The sequence below is a fragment of the Falco naumanni genome, chromosome 1 (assembly GCF_017639655.2).
Source record: "Falco naumanni isolate bFalNau1 chromosome 1, bFalNau1.pat, whole genome shotgun sequence".
Taxonomy (NCBI): Eukaryota; Metazoa; Chordata; class Aves; order Falconiformes; family Falconidae; genus Falco; species Falco naumanni.
This window is the reverse complement of record NC_054054.1, coordinates 105,143,143-105,164,700: the sequence shown is the minus strand read 5'-3', so window position 1 is coordinate 105,164,700 and position 21,558 is coordinate 105,143,143. Positions and strand designations below refer to the sequence as shown.

At 40.1% G+C, this 21,558-nt stretch overlaps 1 protein-coding gene across 6 annotated transcripts in view; it reads right to left on the bottom strand.

Moving 5' to 3' along the window:
- CUX1 (cut like homeobox 1) overlaps nucleotides 1-21,558 on the bottom strand; it is a 281,274-nt gene that overhangs the window by 166,316 nt on the left and 93,400 nt on the right. For all 6 annotated transcript variants that reach the window (XM_040614108.1, XM_040614070.1, XM_040614078.1 and 3 more), the window contains exon 3: nucleotides 3,271-3,318. In XM_040614108.1, coding sequence (XP_040470042.1) covers nucleotides 3,271-3,318 — 48 coding nt within the window. The remainder of the gene's footprint in view (nucleotides 1-3,270; nucleotides 3,319-21,558) is intronic.

The following is a 21,558-nucleotide window of genomic DNA, read 5'->3' as shown; positions in this document are numbered from 1 at the left end:
GTTCTGGTTGGGGGGGGGGGTGTTTTATAAATATTATACAAAGGCACAACACTGGGGGGGCAGGGACGGGGTGGAGGGATTATCAATATCCATGCTCAAACTGAAAAGAAAAACTGGCTAAAGTGACCTGTGGATTTATTTTAAAAAGTCAACTAGCCACAGGTTTACAAGCAGATGTCCCATAAAGCATGCTTGGGAGGATATTTAAATACGCGAGCTTAAGTTAACCTCTCTCCAAATAACGTCAGGCTCACTGAGGGCACAGTTCAAGGACAGTTTAAGTCAACCTAAGCTGACACGTTTGCACTCCTCCTGCCCTTGGCTTTGCTTTCCTGGCCTCTGCCCTGCCCAGCAGACGCCTGCAGCAAGCTGCTCCACTGAACCAACCTGGCAGAAAAATAAGCCAGCAAAAAAGGGGGAAAAAGAAAACTGTGTTTGCCATGGGAACACACTAGCCAAAGTGCTGAGGCAAGGAAGGAGGTGGGGAGCCAGTCCTTAGGTACGCACAACCCAGCAATATCCACATAAAGCTACTTAAATACTTTTGCTTGTTAGGGAGCTGTCTGTCCCTTCTGATCTTCTGGCCCTCCCTAGTGCCCAAAGCCCGGTGGAACGCAGTCATCCCACATGGGATTTGCAAAAGCCTGCTTCCCTTCTGAGGTGGAACTGGAATTTATTATTACCTGGACATGCAAAACCCACTTACTTAGTTCTGTCATTAGAGATCAAGAAAAGGGTGGGGCAACAGCAGTGGAGGCAGGAGTTCAGTGCAAAAACGTGGTGGAGACTCTCTGCATGGTAAGAAGAGAAGCTGCATCATGTAAGAACCCTTTTTCCTAGCTTCCATATGAGCGACAGATCAGAAGAAGGTGGTGCTCCAAAGTTCAGCGACACCATCCACAATACTACAGAGGTGAACCAGAGCACTCCTACAGCATTCCCTACCCACGGCTCAAGGACACTCGCTCTCCAGCAGAAGAGACTCTAGAAAACATCTAGTTTCACTACTTCTCCACTTACCTCAGTTTTACTTACTTACTTATTCCTGTTGTTTTTTTTAAAAAAAGTAAAATCCTAGTCTGGGGCTGAAAACTGAAGTCTATGTAGTAGAAGTAGGAAACCTCTTATGAGCAGATCACTCCCTATTCCTCCTTCCTCCTCCCTGCTCACATCCCAAAGTACACGTACTGTGCGACCAAGAGGTCCCTCTGCCACCTCCTCCCAAGACATTAAATACCACCTAACAACCAGGTAACGCTCATGCTACTGCAAAGCAATCTTACAGAGCTCCTGGATGGGTGTCCAGCCCCCAGCAACACTGCTTGCTGAGCCATCTCTGGGGAGAGCAAGTTGAGGCATCTCCAGTGAATCTGTGATGGAGAAGAGCCTATATACTTCACACTATTTGTTCCTGAGATACCTGGAGCATTCATCTCGTGATCTTTCAGAAAATCAGCCTTAACAATAAACAGACAGCAAATCTATATACGGAGCGCTAAAATATAACTCACCAGAACAGGCTAATATTCTTGGTGTTCTGATTTGTTACCGAAACAAGAGACAGTAATTACATCTATAATCAGATACTACAATTCACAGTTTAATGTTCTGCATTTATGTACTCAATCATGGTAAGTTCAGGTTTTTTAGGTTTCTAAACCCCTGTCTAGATCAGGGAGACTGGAATCACCAGCTCAGTGATTCAGCAGCACAATCTTGTAACGTATTCATATTTCATTTACGTAAGAGGGGTTTTCTACCAACAGATTTGTGAGGTTGAATTTATACCAGCATAAACTTCACTTTTACATTAGTGAAGCAAAACTGCAGAAGAGGAGCGTGTATGAGCCATACCGAGGTAACAGTGAGCTGTCTCCCAGCAGGCAAGATCTAATGGGAGAATCGTCCTTCACTGTAGCCAAATTTGGATTTATGATTGTTACTTGATCCTCAGACATTCTCTTCACTACAGAACAGTGCTGAAAGCACACATACACTTTTCAGAGCACTGCAAGCTTGAAACTAAAGTGAAAAGGTTTTAAGAGCACTGCAATCCACTTGGAGCAATTTTAAAGTGTAAATTTCCATTGGCAAACGGACTCACACAAGTCATTCTTTGTTCTCACAAATTACTACTAGATATATCAAGGACAAAGTTGTCCTGTTTATTTACTTCTAGCAATACTTGGGAAACTGGGTCATAAAATAAAAAATATCATACTGCTTTTAAGATCAGGAATTATCACCTATTTGAGATACATATTTATCAGGATGTACAAGTAATCAGAAATGCAACCCTCATTACACATAACGGGAGCTGTGCACTTAATTCCTATGCAGACTTCTGAAAACACGCTCCTGAGTTTCTCCGTGCTCTGGTGGGAACTGCAACAATATAAAGTCAGCCAACAACTTACACATTGAGAAAGTAAGAAGTGTTGCTGCTTTAGCACAGCTAACTTTTAAGAGCAGGGCTCTACAACGTGTAACAGGGTGTGAGCTAGAACCTAAATCTACCACCCCACGCAGGCACTGATCTTTATAAGGAGAAATGTAATTTGCAAACTTCATACATGACATTTTCCTAGAGGCAGTACAACAGCTCCCATCTGGCCTAAGCACTCACGTGAAGCCAGCACTTCATGGCTGTCCCCAGCTAAAATGTAAAATTCTGTAATTGGCCCAGCTGCCTTTTCCTATAGAAATTCTTCAAAAAACCCAACAGTCAGCTTTTAACCTAGTGATCACTCAAATCACGTGTTTCTTAGCGGAGTGGTGTGAAGAGAAATCAAAGAGCCAGCACCAGCACTGTTAACATTTTCTGTTGGTTTTCCAACAAACACCTGCCAACTTAAGGTTTTCCATCAAACCCTCTACAATATGATGTTTTACAGCTGAAAAGTTTTACGGTGAAAACAATTTGTAGTATCTTGTATTTTTGTAGACGTACAACACATTGCATTCATTAAGCGTTGAAACCATCAAGTCATTGAGGCATAGCGAGTTAGCATGTGCCACCTGAGTCACTGCAACGGTAAGCTTACGCTCAGGTATGCTGAATGCAAAGTGATTTGACCAGTTTAGCTTGTCCAGCACAAATCCAGCCTCTCACAGCCATACCCTGCACACAGCAAAACGCAGAAGGGCTGAACCCCTGCAATGCTCTCTGCTCAAGGGCTCCGTACCCACCCAGCCATGCTGAATGACTGCCAGCACACCACACTCATGTCAAGCAATATCGAAAGCACCATAAGAAGCATAAGCTCTTACCTCTCCCTGGAAACTCTTCAGTAATGGAGCTACCTGTTTGCGCAGGTCCTAGAAGACAGAAGCAAGGTATTTCATCAGAAAAATCTGAAAGGACAAGTCATTGTCAAGTTTTTCCTAACACAACTTTCAGTTCTGAAATACTACTTAAATTCTGATCACATTTTACGGGAGCTTTGATTAAAATAAAAGTATACCTAGAATTAATTTTGAACAAGTCTGCATTTCCAGTTTGACATATACCTGTATCTGTTGCAAACAGTATTAATTAACAAAACTAGTGATGTTGGGTAAGCACTGAACGCCTTCAATCTCGTAATTCAGCTGAAACACTAATGCGATTAGAAGAAGTAAATGCCTCTATCTACCTAAACAGCAGCTACACCTCTGAACTTATGCCAAAGAAATTTCCACAAATGGAAGCTAGGCTTAAAGGAAGACGACTTTGAACCATCATTTCAACTAAGAGTGTCGGTATTTTGTGAAAGGTCTATTTTATTTATTTTATTTATTATTTTCTCAAGAGTGCTCTGACTTTAGCCATCAAAGAATTGGAAATCGCCACATTGAAGACGACAGTATTATTTGTTAGCTTCTGTATAACTAAAAATTCTTCCTCTGAATTAACACCACAGCATTCATTAAAATACTGCCCATAGAACCACTGCAAAAGTTTATAGCGTATTTTTACTTGGCAACCAAGATAATTTAGGACAACAAAGGTATATCTATCTTGCATAAAATTCTCAGTGGCTCCACTTCTGAGCTGGTTTGGGTCTAATTCACTTACAAATTCTCAGAATTCTCATTATCTGCATGCCTGAAGAATAAAATCCTGTAGCTTTGCAGAGGACACTGTATTATTCATGCACAGCCAAGAAGCTGCACTCCTGTTTTTGCTATGGTATGCCACTGACGAGGTACAAGCAGCAACTTCATAGTACACTTACAGCTAGAAATAAATCTGTAAGAGGTATAAAACAGTAACATGATGCTGCATCACTGACGAGAGCAGCACTGATGTGGGTTATCCAGGGAGAAGGTGGATATCCCATCCTTGGAGATTTCCAAGCCACAGCTGACCAGACCTTGTGTGGGTGCTACAGACCCATTTTTAGGGCATGAGATCTCATCAGCCTCCAGACACCCCCTTCAGCCAAGAGTCCTATGATGATCTGAGAACACTGCTCACAACTTGCACAGTCACGAACTTCATAAGTAACCACAAAATCTTCCTAGCTTCACACAGGCCACAGACCCACAGCTACCCTGAACCTCACGCAAGAGGTCATAATGAGGTCTTTGAAGTATTTTCTCTAGATAAATGGGTTCAGTAAAGCCTTAGGCCTTTTAGAGAAGAAGACGACCTTAAAAAGTTGGGAAATTCTCTTTTCCAATGCATTTACTTTTACATCTAGAGTCATGCAACATATTGGGCATTAAACCACTCACCAAAACATCCTCAGCCCTGGATTTAATCTGATTTTCCTCAAGGAAAAGTAAGCTTTTGAGAGAAGTGATTTTTGTCATTTAAATGACAAGTCATGCAGAGAGTTGGAGTATCAGGAGCTCTCTCACTCCCTAAGAAATGGCTTAGGGGGCCAAACGCAAATGAAGCTATCAAAGACAAATGATCAGCCAAATTTCACTTCTTACATGGTTATTGCACTAACAGACAGCTAATCCCCATCAAGTTAAGGATAATGTTGCAGCTTTATAAGCTCCCTCTTCAGCACCAAACCAAGGAATGCTTCTGTTCTTAGACCAAGTTAAGTCATCTAAACGTTTCCTGATATTTTCTGATGTCTGTTTTAGGACAGAAAAAGGTTAGATACTGTTCTTGCCTATCATAAACACCTACAAATTATGTCTGTACCAGAGCAGACTGGCAGGTTGAGCAGCTTTTCCCCGCTTCTGGCTACTCTGGGAGACCAGAGGGCTGTGCATGTTTTATAACATGTTTTCTTCGTAACCTGATGATGATGACGACATTGAAGAAAGTAACAATAACCACTGATGGCAAAATAAATGCCCACATTCAGGGCCAAAATCTGGCATGGTAGGTTTTAATGCACAGTGAAATTACAAACAGAGCCATTAGATTTACAGTCAGGACACTGGCACCCTTTATAAAATCAGGAAAAAATTATACCATCCAAGCAAAGCAACATTTCTCGAAATAAAAATTTCAGCTGGTAGGAAATCATTGGGTTTAGGGCTTCTGTCCTTTGTATTGCCACTGAATTTACTGACTAGTTTGGCGCCAGCCAGCAAACTGATGTCAAAACTGAATGCAGAAATACAGGAGATCTAATTCCAGACCAGCCCTGAGTCTCTTGCTTGCATGACTCTCAAGAGCAGGACGTTATTCCCACTGCCTAAGGGCATGGTGTAAGCATCAGAAATCACCCTAGGTACATCAGCAGATGACAAAGCACCGCAAAGGAATTCAGTAAAATAAAGCACAGCCGCTCTGGAGGCAGGAGAACTTAAGCCCTGCTCTTTTCTCTGTGTGTGGCAAGCTCTAGCCAAAAGCCTGCTATTGAACTGCATCGTCTGACACATACTAACTTCTGAAAGACAGGATTCGCAGCACTTTTTATTTCATGATATAAACTATGTCAGAACTTTGCCTTCGTATTCATCTTTAATAATGAGAGATGTTGCTTGTTTATAGCAGAGAAGAGGGAGAAAAGCTGGGGGGAAAAAACAGGAATAGAAGGGGCATCCCAAAGCCAAGAAAACAGTTGGTCAAGCTGTCAAAACGGGAGAAAAGCTTTCAAGTACAAAATTTTATTCCCACACATCCTTCATTTAGCAAATTCAGGATGCTAAACACTCATCCCAGCAATCAAAACGTTACCAAGCAAAATTCATGCCATAATGGGAAAATGTGTTGTGCTTCATTTAGACAGCAGCTTTTGTTGTTGGTAAAACTGTTTTTAAAACATTTCATGATAGGGGAGAATGCAGCTCCAAGCGATTCAGTCCCACTGGCAAGCAATCAGTTATACAAGTGTAATCAATCTGAGGCAATCCTGGGACGCGCTGATCATTAGAGCACACAGTTTAACAGCGTAAAATGCTTTGACAACTTGAAGTCTTAGCAATAACTTGAAATCTGTTGCAGCTGAACAAGAGAGACAGAGCATCCCACTTCCATTACCTTCATGGAGCAAACGGCCTAAGAAGTGTAACTGAAAGGAATCTGCCCCAGTATTTTACATGCAGTCAAATATGCCATGCAGGTAAGTGGACAAATGGCACACATGATAACAAAAGGCATGAACAACTTCTTCACACCACTTTTTGTTTTCTCTCCATCTTGGAAGGAGTTTATAGACGGCTTTTATAATTCATTCCTTGGATAAACAGCATCAAAACTTTAGACAACTCACAACAAAAGGGAAGTAAAAATAGACAGAAGTCAGGAATACACACACTTCGAGTCACCAGCTAAAACCCTGCTGGTGGGATTTATTTTTGGCAGTTTGGAAAAATTCCCCATCAGACTTTGTCTCAGAAGTATTACACTAACATCAAATAGAATTCTACCTTCTTTGCACTAAACTGAACAGAAAGAAGGATGTTCAGTTCAGACCCAGGGGAATCTGCAATGTTGGTTAGCAAGGACACCATATGATTTATTATCTGTTTAAAGTGTAGTGGCCTTTACTGCCTGGGCTGTGATCAAAACAGGAAAAGCATCCAACTCCAGCACTCGCATACAGCTAGCAAATCACTGCGATCAAGCAGAACAGCTAAAAAGGGTACACACAACTGAATATTAAAACAAATGATAATTTATCTACACAAACGTATTGAAATATTTTGAGTACTCCTATACAATCACATTATTAGCCTATTTTTTCATGCCACCTAAACGTGCATGTTCTCTCTCTGGATGATTTATCAGGGTAGAGCAGTTTTCTGAAAAAAGGCTCTATCACAGACAAACTCAATATCTGAAGTAGAGACTATGAATTAGGATGCTGTATCATTATCTGAATCAAATCTGATAGCTGAAAGCTAATATAGCATTTTCCTTTTACATGAGTATAAACAACGAGTTTATATTTTGATCAAGTAGCTACACAATGAAATCTGAATCCAAATAATTTTTAACTCCCTTTCCATTCTCATTAAAAATAACTCCACGGAAAATAAATCTGTGTAAAAACTGCGGCAACAAATGCATCTTTCTGACAACTAAACTGTATTATTCATCTATTGCTATCTTAATACACTGTGTACAGTACAAAGGACATATGAATGGTCAGGGTGCTACACTGTATTTGTAATCTACTTGGGGTCTGAAGCTACACAAGCACCTTTTGATCTCCTTGCAGACTGCTCCATCTCATTTACCTCCAAAATGCTTATCTCTGAATGCCACAACAAAAGCCCTATGACTCTGGTTTGATAAAGTTGTCCAGCAAGGCTAAGCTTGACCTATACACCTTTATCATCTACAGAAGTATTGTGCTCTTGTAAAATAAAACAAAACAAAAAAATGGGCAAATGTTCTGTCATATGCCTCCCGTGCCACATTTCCTATGATTTGTTCTATATATTGTCTGCTCGAGACGTGCATTGGCTGGTGAATGTCACTATGTCTGGCAGGGAAATCATAATGAGAAGCAGCCCACTTGTATCAGCATCGGTGACATCATTAGTTCAGCTGTCACAACCTATTTTTGAGCTGCCTTATCACAAGCGAGATGCTACGGCTTTCCTGGTGAATTATCCTTTCACATTTCCTTCCCTGTTAGCCCACATGTAATAAGGGACTAACAAGTGGCCCTGCACTCAAAATTGGCTGGGCTGAACATCATGACTCCAGATACATTTTTAGAAGAATTTGCAAAGTTAAAAAAAAAAAAAAAAAAAAAAGAAAAAAAGAAAGAAAAGAAAGAAAAAAACAACTCAGAACCAAACCCAAAACATACTGACTGTGCAGGAAGATAACTTGTCAGTTCTCAGTTCAATCAACAAAGTAGCAGGAACTCTGGTGTCAAAAACTGGTAGCCAGGTTTAAGCCCCTCTTTCAAGAGGCTGTGCTGGTATCGGGAATGTTTGTTTACTGCAGCTGGGAGGATGTTTATCTGTGTACCCTCACAAGCAGGGCTCCATACGCTTTGTCCAAACAGCTATTATCTCGGTAATTTTATTGAGCTTCTCTTTCATATAAATATAGTTGAAAGCGTGAGAGGTAAAAAGCAGCCAAGCATGAGGGATTTGGGAAGAACGCTGGCATCAACTTCCAAGGTGTGTTTGATTATTATATAATCAAGGACACAACTGGTCACTGCGGAACACTGAAATCAGCAAGTTAACTATAATTAGTCGTAAGCAATTCTGCTGGTTAATTAGAGAGCCAGCAAGCATATATGCTTCGCCCTGCTATGGTTAAATTGGTGAACAAGTTGGGATCACTCAATTTGACATTCCCCTACCATTACACAAGTCTTAAATATTATTTATTTGCACCCACAATTATGAAAAAATCCAAAACATGCAATTTTTCCACCAGAGATCCTGGGCGCATGTAATTGGAGGTGCACTAAGGGAAACATTTCAGTCTTTATGTTTAGTTAGTTTGAGCAAGCTCCACTTTGCTTTGCTCTAAAAGATACAAAACTGAAATTCCAGATAGTTGTTCAAACAGGTATTATACAGTAGCTTAGATGACTTACTCAATTCCTAAAATATAAGGCAAATTAAATCATATGAGCAAACAATTTATTGCTCAATTTACACTACGATTTAATGAGATAGAAAACCTCTTACTGCTTGAGGCTGCTGAAGTATTTACTTGAAATCTGATCATTAAAGAATGAATCATAATGTTATCCATTTTCTATGATATCTGTAGTTATTTTAATACACTAACATGCCAGTATTTTCTCTGTACAAAAAAAATATATCTTAACTTACACTTATATGTATGTTTCAACCTAGCACTACGATAAATAAAAAATCTTGATTTACAGTAGCAAAATGTACACCACAGTACTTTCTGAAATATTTGAGCTCACAGATCTTGTGCAAATTCCATTAGCTTTAATTATTTATTAGCAGTAGATTTAGATTACTGTTCTTGACCTATTTTTCAGTGTATGGACCCACCCAGCAAGAAGTGAAAAAATATTCCATTTGTGAAAGCCTGATTTAGTGAGAGCAGACCTTAGCTTAAAGTAGAACATTAAGCAAAAACACATGCATTGTAATTCAGGGGGAGAAGCTTGCACTTCAGAAAGGTTACGAAGCAGGGCATAACCAGCCTACAGAATAAACACTAAAAGAGATTCCTTGAAAAGAGACGTTATTTTTGCTGTTTAACCACCTCAGACCATTTTGCAAAATTGCAGCCACATGACAACCCCAGAAGGAAGTGAGCCTTGACAGCAGACATACAGAGACGTTTTGAGACTTTGTCAAAATACCGTTCTTTCTACCAAACCCTGTAGACCATGTGGGTCCTAATAAGCCATGGGGAAACAGGTCCAGAGTGAGCAAGCATTCTGGGGCTGGTCCTGTGGTTCCTTTCACCGGTGAGGAGGCAAACGGTGCTCTTTCTCGGCACGAGGAAAATGGAGCATCTGAGAAGGTGCCTACTTGCCTCGTTGCCCTGGGTTTGGGACTGACACCTCACTTTCAATGGAACGACTCACTTGTGTGAGTCTTAATAAAATCCTCTTACAGCTTCTTCCAAGTTAAAATAAACTAAAAGCTAACAAGTTTACTCTGTGCCTATGCAGCAACATATAAACAGACTGGGTACCTTCACAACTGTTTAAAAAAAATAATCAACGGTGTGAAAGAAGAACTGTTGCACCCATATATCTGTATGTAGATGTGTTTGTGTATATATATATATACACACATATACATTATATATACACAAATATATAAAAAATAGATAACTAACTTTACAAATCAATTTGGTGAACTATGCTTTTTTAGACTCATGTTAAAACCTTACCATCATTTATAAAACAGCAAGCTAGCATTGGCTAGAAAAGACACTGAACAGAAACGATTCCAAACTTAAAAACTAGAGTTGCTGGGGAACAGAAAAATTAATTCAAACAAAAATTATTCAGGTAGAACTTTGGAAGGAGCTAATTCTAACAAAATGAAAGCCTGGTCACTAAAATTCCAGTAGGGAAAAAAATAAAATGATGACTTATTTAACAGCTCACCAACACATGTAGAAAATCAAGCATAATTTTTAACAAACATTAATTTAAAAAGCTACATACTGGCTAATGGCCCCATGGAGATTTTTCTTCCAGCTAACAGTTTGTCCTGCTTTCTTATTAAACTCTGTAGTCCCTGTTGAAGGCTGCAGGTGATACCAAACATACCACAACAAACCCTTGTCGAGGGAAAACACACATGTCCGTATCATCCCAGGTCAGAAATAAATAAATAAGAACTACTTATTTATGTAATGAAAAACCATTTGATTAGCCAAATAAATACTTCAGAATCTTTGAAGTGTGCTGCTCTTGCCAGTGGGATAACTACGTGTCAGCAAAATGCAGGAATCGCTGTTCTTGGAGCTTAGGCCAGTATCTCTGCATATAGAAAAGATGATTACTTGGTACCAAGCTTTGTTAAGTACCTGCAGATTTTATTAGACGAGTACATCTGTCCAATAAAACTGAAAACAAGCTGCTTAGTTGTGGAGCCCAATAAGCAGCCTCACCTATGCGTGTCAAGTTTTAACCAGAACTGCTCTGGCCCTCCAAAAACTCCACTGTCGTTCCACAAGCTCTCTGCCCCTGCAATGAGGTTTCCCCCAAAAAAGATCCTTAACACTCCTCCCAAATCACATCCTGCAGGATCTCCTTCTCTATCCACTACAGCGCTCTCATTTTCCACTTTGAAAGTCTATAGAGAAAGAGTTCACAATGCTTCCCTGATTATTCAGAATTACAGCCTGCAGAACAGAGTTTCTCTTCGGTGTAAAATGAGGAACTTCTGAAAAAAGGTAATTATTATGAGTCTTAAAAAATTAACGTGTCTAATGAGAAGCTAATGACATAGGCCATGACTCTGCAGAAAACGCACCTAAGTACTGTGGTCCAATTAACAACACCAGTTGAAACACAGACTAATGCTTCACATGGTGGATTTAAGAAGAAGAATATTTAATGTGAAACCATAATTGCGCCCGTAATTTTCCATATTCCCTCCACACAAGCAGAGCTGTGTCTGAATCAGTGCACCCTACTTCAGCACTTGGTCTCGCCTTCTTAGATGATGAAATCAGAAACCTGGGTGGTGTCTGGCAGCACTGCACTCATGAGATTTGGATTTCTCCTCAGTCTCAAAGAAAAGATGGGTAGGATCATTCAGAAATCATTAATTTCAACGTACAGTTTTATTTAGGAAAAGTCAGAAGATTAAAAAGCATTCACGTTTTAAAACCTGTTATTGGTCAAGTGGAAAGGCTTCCACAATACAAGCATTTTGTTTTAAAGTCAGGTTAAGTTCCCCAGAAGAATAACTCTATGTTAAATATAATAATAAGGAACAAGGCTTCATCCTCACAGATCCTTACAGACTATACATAAACAGGGGGGCAGTCTGTGCATTGCCGAGACATCAGATATTGCAAAATTGTTTTCCCTATTTTCCCTACTTATCTTTTAAATACAGGTTAAAAATACAGCTGTGAACAGACCTTGCATTAATCATACTCTGACATACCTGCATGTAAGAACACAGGTGTATTTACTGATTTATATCATTATAGTCAGTCTTTTTCTATTATTCCAATGCAAGAAAATCCAATACTAAGCAATCCTCTAATAATCTTTTTATAAGATTTGCTCGCTTCATCACGATCCTGACCATTCAGTTTTATTCAAAAGCCAGTTGCTCCTACAAAAACCAAGTTCTTTCATGAGAGTCCAAGTGAAAAGCCTGCTGCCCTGCAAATCCATGTCCTACATTGGCTAAAACTTGCACAACCGTCATCTTTGCTACCTTTATGTTCTTTGTGACCTCTTCTGTGCAGGGTGTCACTGGCTAGTGGCCTGCTGTGGCTCGTTTGTTACCATGCCTTCAGCAGGCATCGCCCTTTAAATGCAGCTAAAGTGGTAACTTCAGCTTCCTACTAAAATGAGAAATTCGAAGGAAAAAAATAATTGACAACCTCAGAAACATCAGGATATAAACTGCAGCTAAAGCGATAACTTCTGATTCCTACTAAGATGAGAAATTTGAAGGAAAAAAAAAAAACCAAAACTGACAACATCAGAAACATCAGGCTATAGACCCAAAGGGTTTCCTACATCTAATTTAGCATACCTGGTAAAAACACCTCAAAATTAATGTAACTGTCATCCTCCTGACCTAAATAAAAAAAATACAGCACAGATCTTTTCACGTTGTTTTCTCTGAATTTTTTCACTTACTGAAACAAACTTTTGCCTTTACGCTTCCTGGCAAAATTCCTACTGAAACATGCTCAGGACTACAATACATCTGTTTGGTAGCACACAGTAGATATAAATGGAATCATCAAGATGAGAGAAAGCAAAATCTCACTACAGACTTATTCAATACGTTTACTGTTTGTTAGTTGAACTTAAGAAATAAAAAAGCCACATAAAGCGCTTTTGAGCAGCAGCATCTTCTCACAACTCTAATATATCATCTCAGCTGGGACTAATTCCCAAATTCGTGCGCTGAACTGTGAACTGTTCCAGTACTGGGCAGTGGGGGGAAGAAGAGATAAAAAAACTAGGAAAAGAAACCCAGAGGATGGAAGATTAAAGAAGGAGAGACAGAAAGACAGAGATAGAGGAAGCACAGTCTGTCATTCCTATGCACTTTTTTTTTTCCATCGTTAAAGGCATGTGAGCCTAGCACTAAAGCACAATGAACTCAATAACAGATTAAAATGAGACATACTTGTATAATAATAAATCAACAGGATTAATACAAGCTTATCTTCTACTAACTTAGAAGGGGGAGGTGACAAATTGCACTTAAGGAAAAATAGTTTTACTGTTGCTAGCATAAGCTGAGTGTCTATAGGAAACTGCTAAATTTAGAAAGGCAGCTTTTGATGATAGCAACGGAAATTAATTCAAGTTTTTTGTGTATGTGTTGGGTTTTGTTGTTTTTTTAAAGACCTCTAGAATGTTACTCATCTTGAAACTCTTACCAAAAGTAGAGACTTCATAATGCACTATCCTCCCTGCCTACTCCCTCCTCCTACTCTTCCCCCTTAAAAAGGAAGAACTGCTCCTTTGGGCTACGGCAATTTGGGAACTTAATGCAGTTTTAACAAATTCCCTATCTCTTGGCTGAAGCAGTTTGGCTCTGACAGATGAATCAGTGAAGTCCATAAACGTCTGGAGGATTTGTGCAGACTTTTTCTTGTATGACTATATATGGCAACTACAGATCTAGTTATCTACAATCTTTTTAACCTAAGCTTCACATTTTTTACCTTACTCCTATCTTGTGGCAAACTTCCTTGATCTGCAATACTGCTAAATTAGACATGAACTGTCAACTATTTTTCTCAAAAGCATTTCCCCCACTCTGTACAAGACAGTAAAAATACTTGAATTAAGATACACTTAAGTAAAAATTAACTTTTGTTAACTGCTGCTTCTCAGATATAACATTTCTATATACGAGTGAACCAGACGGAAATGCTGTGAAGCACACATTTTCATTTACACTATTCTACTATTACTGAAGACACACACCTCACCAGACAGCAGATGTCTTCCATTACTGCTTACCTGAAATACCAATTAACACCAAGTGTCACAAGAAGTCTAGCATAAACTGGTAAAAGAAGTGAAATCTGCACTCAAAGAAAAGAAGGGAATTCAAAACTGACTGTATGTGGGGACTTACAAAGGAATTCCAACAATGCCTGCAACACCCTTCAATCCAGAAAAATACTCTTAACTTCTTGCTACCACCATCTTTTATACATATGATGATTTTTACAAGGTGCTTGAATGAATACATCAAAACCAGTAGTATGCGATACAATATTGAAGGCTTCTTTTAGCTGCATCCAAAAACTTCACAGTGCACCAAAAACAAAGGGTACACCAAGTTCAAGCAACTTCTTTTAAGCTAAATATTCTCAACACACTGCAAAATGGACATCAAGTGCCACTGAGAGCTCAGAATGGGTAAGATTACAGCTCCTCTAACCCAGGAATGAAACCTGGGTAAACGAACTTGAAAGACTGAAAGTAAATACTGAATTTTGTATGCACAAGGCAGTAACAGGAGAGTATGACAGACGTAGGAGATGGTAACATCTAGAGAAGCTCAAGTGAGGAGCCACGTGAAGAAACATTATTTAGAAACAGCCTTATTAAACAACTTCAAGTCTGTTATTAAGGAAGTACATGTACACAAAAGCATTTTCAGGAAAAAAAAATCCACCACTGACCTCCAAAAAAGCAAACCAACAGACAACACTGTCAAAGTGCAGCTGTATACTACTCAGTGAGAAACCAAACAAAAAGCCCTAACAATTTTAGGGACATATCCAGAACAGCACAGAGCTGGTAACCACAGCTCTCTGCTCTCCCAGCAGTTACATAAAGAAGTAATATCACAAATGATAGCTTAGCTTATAGACATGGTTGTGTTTACTGTACTTGCTTCAGTTCAGGAACCGAAGCAAGTACAGTAAATACAACAATCAGATACGGTGTTTTATATAGATAACACCATAGCTGATTGCTAAGATTGTACAGCATATAAAACCCAAAAGGTGTTTCCCATGGAGAGATCTGGTCCTGATTCAGAAGATGGCATCCTCCTCTCCCTGAGATTCAAGATGCTATTACTGTTTTCTTTTACAATGCCTAGTAATCTACTGAGTCCCTGACCTTCATGTCTGAGTCACAGGAATGCAAGTGTTGCAAAGGAAGAAAAGATAAAAAAATAATCAAAAACCCAAACCAAGAAAACCCACCCAAAACACCAAACCCCAGACTTCAAACACTTTGAGGGTTTGGTGGTGTTTGTAGGCCAACTGACAGCACCTGAGTGAAGACTGCTCCCACAAAGTTAAAACACTTCTAGTGAGCTGTTAAAACTCCACAATATTGCTTGCACTTTTTTTTTTTTTAAAAAAATTTAAATTTAAATTTTAACTTTGCTGGAAGTTCTGAAATTCTCCCACTTTTCCTCTGGCTGGCTTACTACTGCCTGAAAAACATTAATAAGAAATAATCCTGATGCATAGCCCCCTTCCAAAATACCACAAGGGCTTCCTTTCTCCCTTTTAAACATCATTTAAAGCAAAGATCCACAGTCAGCCTCTTCCTGCACAAGACACATATGACATTTAATTGCCGTAATGACCATGAGCCATCTTGAACTTGAGCAGATGACCAACTGTAGCACAGCTACCACCCGATTACTACAAGCTGTGGGCCAGATTCACAGAGGATTGAAAGCTGCTGGCGCAAGACATGAGTACGGTCACACTTTATCCTGCAAAACGCTCTTAGGAAATGCAGATAACAAAAGAAAAAGCTACTGTTCAGAGGAGATTATATCTTGCCCAGCTTCTTAACACTGTGCAGTTAAAACATGTTATTTTAAATTTCTAAAGGAACACTGTATTTGGAAATGCAATATTTGAATAAGCACTCTCAAGACCCAAAGCATATCAAGTTTTCCCAACTGGTTACAGCTTTATAAACTTGACATTTCTGATCCACTGATCTCTTTCTTAGCTAGGTCAAGACAAACACTGAAGACCATCCTTTGGGGGAAAAAAAAAAGAGGTACAGGGGGCAAACTCAGCAAGTGACATTGTGGACTCTCACAATCAGTTGATTAAGCAACTTACTTGACTTCACAACTTCTACTTACTAGTTCCTTATCATCTGTGCTTATAAAAAATGTCACAGTTCATTTTTTAAATTTATTTTGAATTTTTACCTTAATAAGACTTAAGAAAAACATGTGTTTTAGTGTATTTTCCCTCATTTCACAAGGTTTCTCTGAGCTAACAGAGCTGCCTTTTTGTAGGTTACCTGCTCATCTGGAGAGAATTCTCTTCCTACTAGCAAATGAATGGACCACCTACAGAAGAACTGGAGGTGATCAAAAAGATGGGAAAATGAAATTGACTTTCCAATAGATTTAGATGAGAGGAAGGTCACTGTTCAGGAGATGCTGGGAACAGGAGCCCTGGCGTTAAAGGAAAAATTCACACAGATGTGGGTACCACCACCTCAGTGAGTGGCAGAGAAGAAAGGGATACAGCACAGCTTATATACACTTATCAAATCATTAGTTAATGGTTTTTAGAAGTTTCCTTTGGTCTTGTCAGTTCTGTGAATCCATCACCTGACTCTGTCCCAGTTGATTCATCTATTCGGTTCCAGTCTCTGCATTGGTTCCAAGGTCCTCCTCAGATCACGATCTTCTTTCTGCCTGCTTTAACTCACACAATCCTTCAAGCACACTTAGTCTTGGAACAAGCAATTCCTATTCACATTTACTAGTTTTTCTACAAACACCCATGTTTTTGAAAGCACCTGTGTACACAAATTGGGTTTTTATTCTCCTACTGATTAACTTGACTGGATTAACCAGCCTTGGATTAGGGCTATACAAGGGCTGAGGCCTGGTTCTGCCATTTAGCAGCTTCAGCACTTTAGATTTCTTAATTCAAAATATATTAACGCCTCGTGAGGAGCACCGCCGGCCCCCTTCCCGCCACAGAGACGCTGCAGGCCCATGCCACATGTGGTGACGACTGCCCGGCTCGCTCGGGGACCGCCTGTTGCCCCCTCCCCCATCGCTGGGTATCTTTCAGGCCCTTAAAACTTTTACATAAATTGGAATAACCACCTTCGGCCCGTCTGCCGAGCACGCAGCGGCACAGGATGGCTGCAGGGCCCCCGCTGTCCTGCGCTGCCGCCTTGCCTCACCAACGCCGCCGGCCGAAGCGCGGGGCACGTCCCGCTCTGACAGGCCCTTTCTAACGGACACATTGTCACCAAATCACACGTACGCAGGTGGTGAGAAACAGCCAGCTAACTTGCAAATTAGAGAACGGTGCTATTTTATTCTGATATGATTAACGCAGCGGAATTTCCTTGCTATGGATGTAACTGCAAGTTAGAAAAGCGAGTCCCATATCTGGGGGAAGAAATAAACACCTTTAGACCGTTGTAACTGCACCCATATTCTTGCGTATAGTAAACTGGAAAACAACCAAAACCCCACATACCCTCCCACTGCTAGACAACGTTTATTTCCACACAACTTTTAGCGTAAACCAGCCTGGTTTATGCTCTTTTTCTGAAAGACAGGCTGCTTCTTCCGCCCACCCGGACTGCTCACGCCCCTCAGAGACCCCCCAGCACTCACTCGCCACCTCAAGCAGCTTTTCTGCTCAACACGGCAGGCAGGAGTCAGCACCTTGGTGGCCCGCATGGCTCGTGCGGCGTTTGAGCAGCGTGGGGCTGCGGTAATTCACCCCTGCCAGGATTCACCACAGCAAAGCGTGCCTGACGCCTGATTTTTGACACTGCTTTCAAAGTTGTTCTAAGAATGAGGAAAGGTTTCATGGCCATTATCAGATAATGGAAGCATAAGCAGCTGTTAGCTTCTGTTGGAAGAGAAAAGGTACCACTTATTTACATTCCACGTGCTTTTGGATAGTGCAGAACATAGGGAAAGGACTGCATGACACAAACAGGCACTGGAGGTAAGCGAGATGACTCCACAGACTAGCTCTCTGGATTGCAACCTGCTTTTTTCCAACCATGTCAGGCCTAGACCCCTGGCTTTTATGGCTCATCTTCCTTCTCTGCCCGATGAGCTCCCAGCACAGCGCAGCAGGCAGTGCACTGTCCGCAGCCACCGCCTCACCTTCCAGCGTGCTCCCTGCCAGCCTCCCAGCGGAGCAGGGATCTCTCAGGCAAGCTGGGCAACTCGGTACAACCCTTCTGTTCCCTGTCCCCCAAAACCCTCTCGTGTTAAGCACCCTCCTTTTGACCACAAATTCACTTTTTTGATAAGTACGCCATTAGTGTGATCCAAACCAGCCAGGGTTATTCCCCCATAAACAACTTGTCCAGTATTTCCTCAAGGACTTTGCTCCCTTCCATTTTTCTGCTCTGTTTTTTTGACAGCTCTAACTGACACTCTGGAGCTTTACCCATTAAAAACCATCACACTGAACTGTGTAATATTTTCATAAAACATAAATATTTGCCAGACTGTCATACAGAAATACTTCATTATCTTTTCAATAACTGGGTAAAATAAAAAAACTTACATTGCAACAGCATGAAACACTCCTGAAAGTGTGAAAATTATTGCTCATTTTCATGTAAACTGCAGTATTAAAATATAAATCATACTGTTTACATTAACTAATCAGGAGAATTTCAGTTGATGCAAGTTGGAAGCTAGAATTATTAACAATTTTTTCTGAGCTAGGTCTGTTAGCTAATAGCTTTTTGCTCCTTATCAGCTGCACAAACAACAATGGATTTTAAATCAACTAAATGACCTGTGAACTTCTCCTAAATGGGGGGCATACAATTTAAGACAGCCAAGAAAGTTTCACAGGAGTCAAGAGGGCTCCTCACAAGGGGCACATGTGGAGAGAGTTAAAGCTTCAAGCCACTATTTTTTTTCCCCCTACTAAAGTGTCAGCTGTGATAAGCCAAAATTAACAACCCTACACTGTAACACTTCAAATGAAGGGGAAAAAATTTTCTTCTTGCTATTCTAGGTATTTTAAGTTGCACATGAGCATGGTAGCTAAATATAGACAGTGACAACAAGAGACAGCATTGTCCCTTTGGGCACATTGAATATTATCTCAGAATTCCCATCTTCCTGGGCTGAGCCTCGTGGTTTTGTTTCTTTCTTTTTTTTATTTTTTCCTTTTTTTTTTTTCTTACTTAGCAAAGTATTAACTCCTACTTCATCTTCAATGGATCAGTTTAACAAAATGTGTATTTTATTAACAAAAAAATTAAAAAAGGAAATCCTGATTCCACAAAAGCACCACAAAGATTTCCAGTACTTTTCCCAGCTCTGTGTTACTGTCCAGTGCACAGAGAGCAGATGCCTTCTGCTGAGTGAACTGTCAGGCTGTTTTTAAAATGAGGGCATCAACATTAAGTTTTTACAGCTTACTAAACCGGAAAGCTAAGTTAATATTTTTAGATACAGGTATCTTTTTCTCCAGGAATCACACACTTCACTTTCATGTTTCAATCAGAAGTATAAGAAATAAAGTCAATAATTACCATTTTCAAAACACTTCCTAGGAGCACAGCTACATTATTTGGAATCCAGCAGACTCAGATGAGCCTTTAATATTGAACACAACCAGACTTTTGAATGACATGGTTGCTCCTGACTTTGGAAGTATTTAAAAACCTTGGAGTGAAGCACACATTTTCATTTAATGTACCTAATGCACCGAGAACATTGACAACACTTCATTTTTAAGCCGGCTTCTATATAAAGTTTAATTTTTAAAGCCATCTATAAATTATCAATGACATCTGTTCTGAAAAATGTCAATTCCTATCCTTAGGTTGGCAGAATCCATCTATTTTGTAACATCCTCTTCATAGTAAAGCAATTTTAAAGCCTTATTGACATATGGTTTTCAAGTGAGATACTGCTCTTCTAGGATTTCATTATTTAGACAAGTCTCATTCTAATGTAATGACGACAATAAGTACACACAACTATTTCTGGACTATATCCCATGGCTCTAACTACAAACGATGAAATGGTTAGATAAGTGATAGGCCCAGATACCCTACAAATGTCGTTGTGTATGGCACTCCTTCTAAGTCACACAAACCCACAGCACAGGATGTGAAGAGTAAGCAGCAGCTGGAGATACCATCTTGCACAAGCCATTTAATCCTACGATCGGTGAAGTAGAGTGGCACTCATCATCACTAATACTTACAACTCAGATGATCATTTATTATGACAATATACAAGCACGGGGCTGTCACCACATACCCATTCCATCAGCCAAAATCTGATTTTGGTTATTCTATTCTGTTGATCTAATTTTACCATACAGTCACAATTTAGCATGTCATTCTTAAATTCCTTCAGCTGTTGGTGCACTAACTCCGTGGCTTGTTAAAATGCAATTAGGAATGTTTTTTATGCCCTTATGATATTACAGAATGAGAGATTTCCAGAGTCATCTTCTGAACCCTGTACAATACATGCTACTTCAACTTTTTAAAGACTACACGGATTTAAAACATCTCATCTTTGTTTTCAAGTCTGATACACAGGGCGCGCTTTGCCTCTTTTCATTCTCTAACCAGTAAGTCACCAAGCTCACGTCTATACAGAGGCATCCTCTAAATTCAAAGCTAGCTTTCAAGAAAGTTTAATCTTGAAGAAACAATTGCAACAAGTGCTCTGGTTCTATATGAACATATCATAAACTGTCACCAAGCCTTCTTACCCAATTTGTCATGCAGCAGCAGAACAGACTCTGCCTGCCTCAGATTCTGTAATTGTGGAGCACTGTCTACTGGATGCTGAAATCCTGCTTTCTGGTCATGACAAACATAAATCAAAGAAAAAAAATCTGCTCTATTAAATCTGTTTGCTCTGGGAGAACAGGGATTTATCATCCTCTAGAACAAGTGGTCAATAAGATTCAGAAGTGCTTAGTAGAGATCTTGATGAATCGGGATGCCACAGGTGACGCTGTAATTGTGTTTGAAAGGAATCCATGAACAGAAAGGTGAACGCTCTATTTATTTCAGCATATCGACAGGCTGTGGATTAAATGCATCACAAACATAGTAGGATTTTCCCTCTGCATGCCCTCAGGGAGGATCCTTAACAGATTGTCCCAAGAGGCACAAGCAGAAAGACATCAGGTAGGGCTGCTTTAAGAAGTAAATCTAAAACAGATACTTCTTATACAGCCATCACAGAAGATACGGCTTCTAGTAGTTTTTCAACACCTACAAACCTTGAGCAAGTGAAAAAAACAAGTTGTGGCAGTCAGGAGCAGTGGCAAGACTGGGTCAAGTCTAGGGGCCCTGCAAGGAACCCAGGACTCTGATGGCAATTCACCAGCAGATACCCTTTAATGCCTCAGGAATGGCTGGGGCATAATCCTTGCCCCAAATCACACGATGATTCCCAACACAAAAGGGAGCGTGGTTTCTCACCCAGGACAAAAATTTGATCCCAAAAAACAGAAAGGAGACTAAAATAGCACAACCATATAATTAATAAGGAAATGCATAT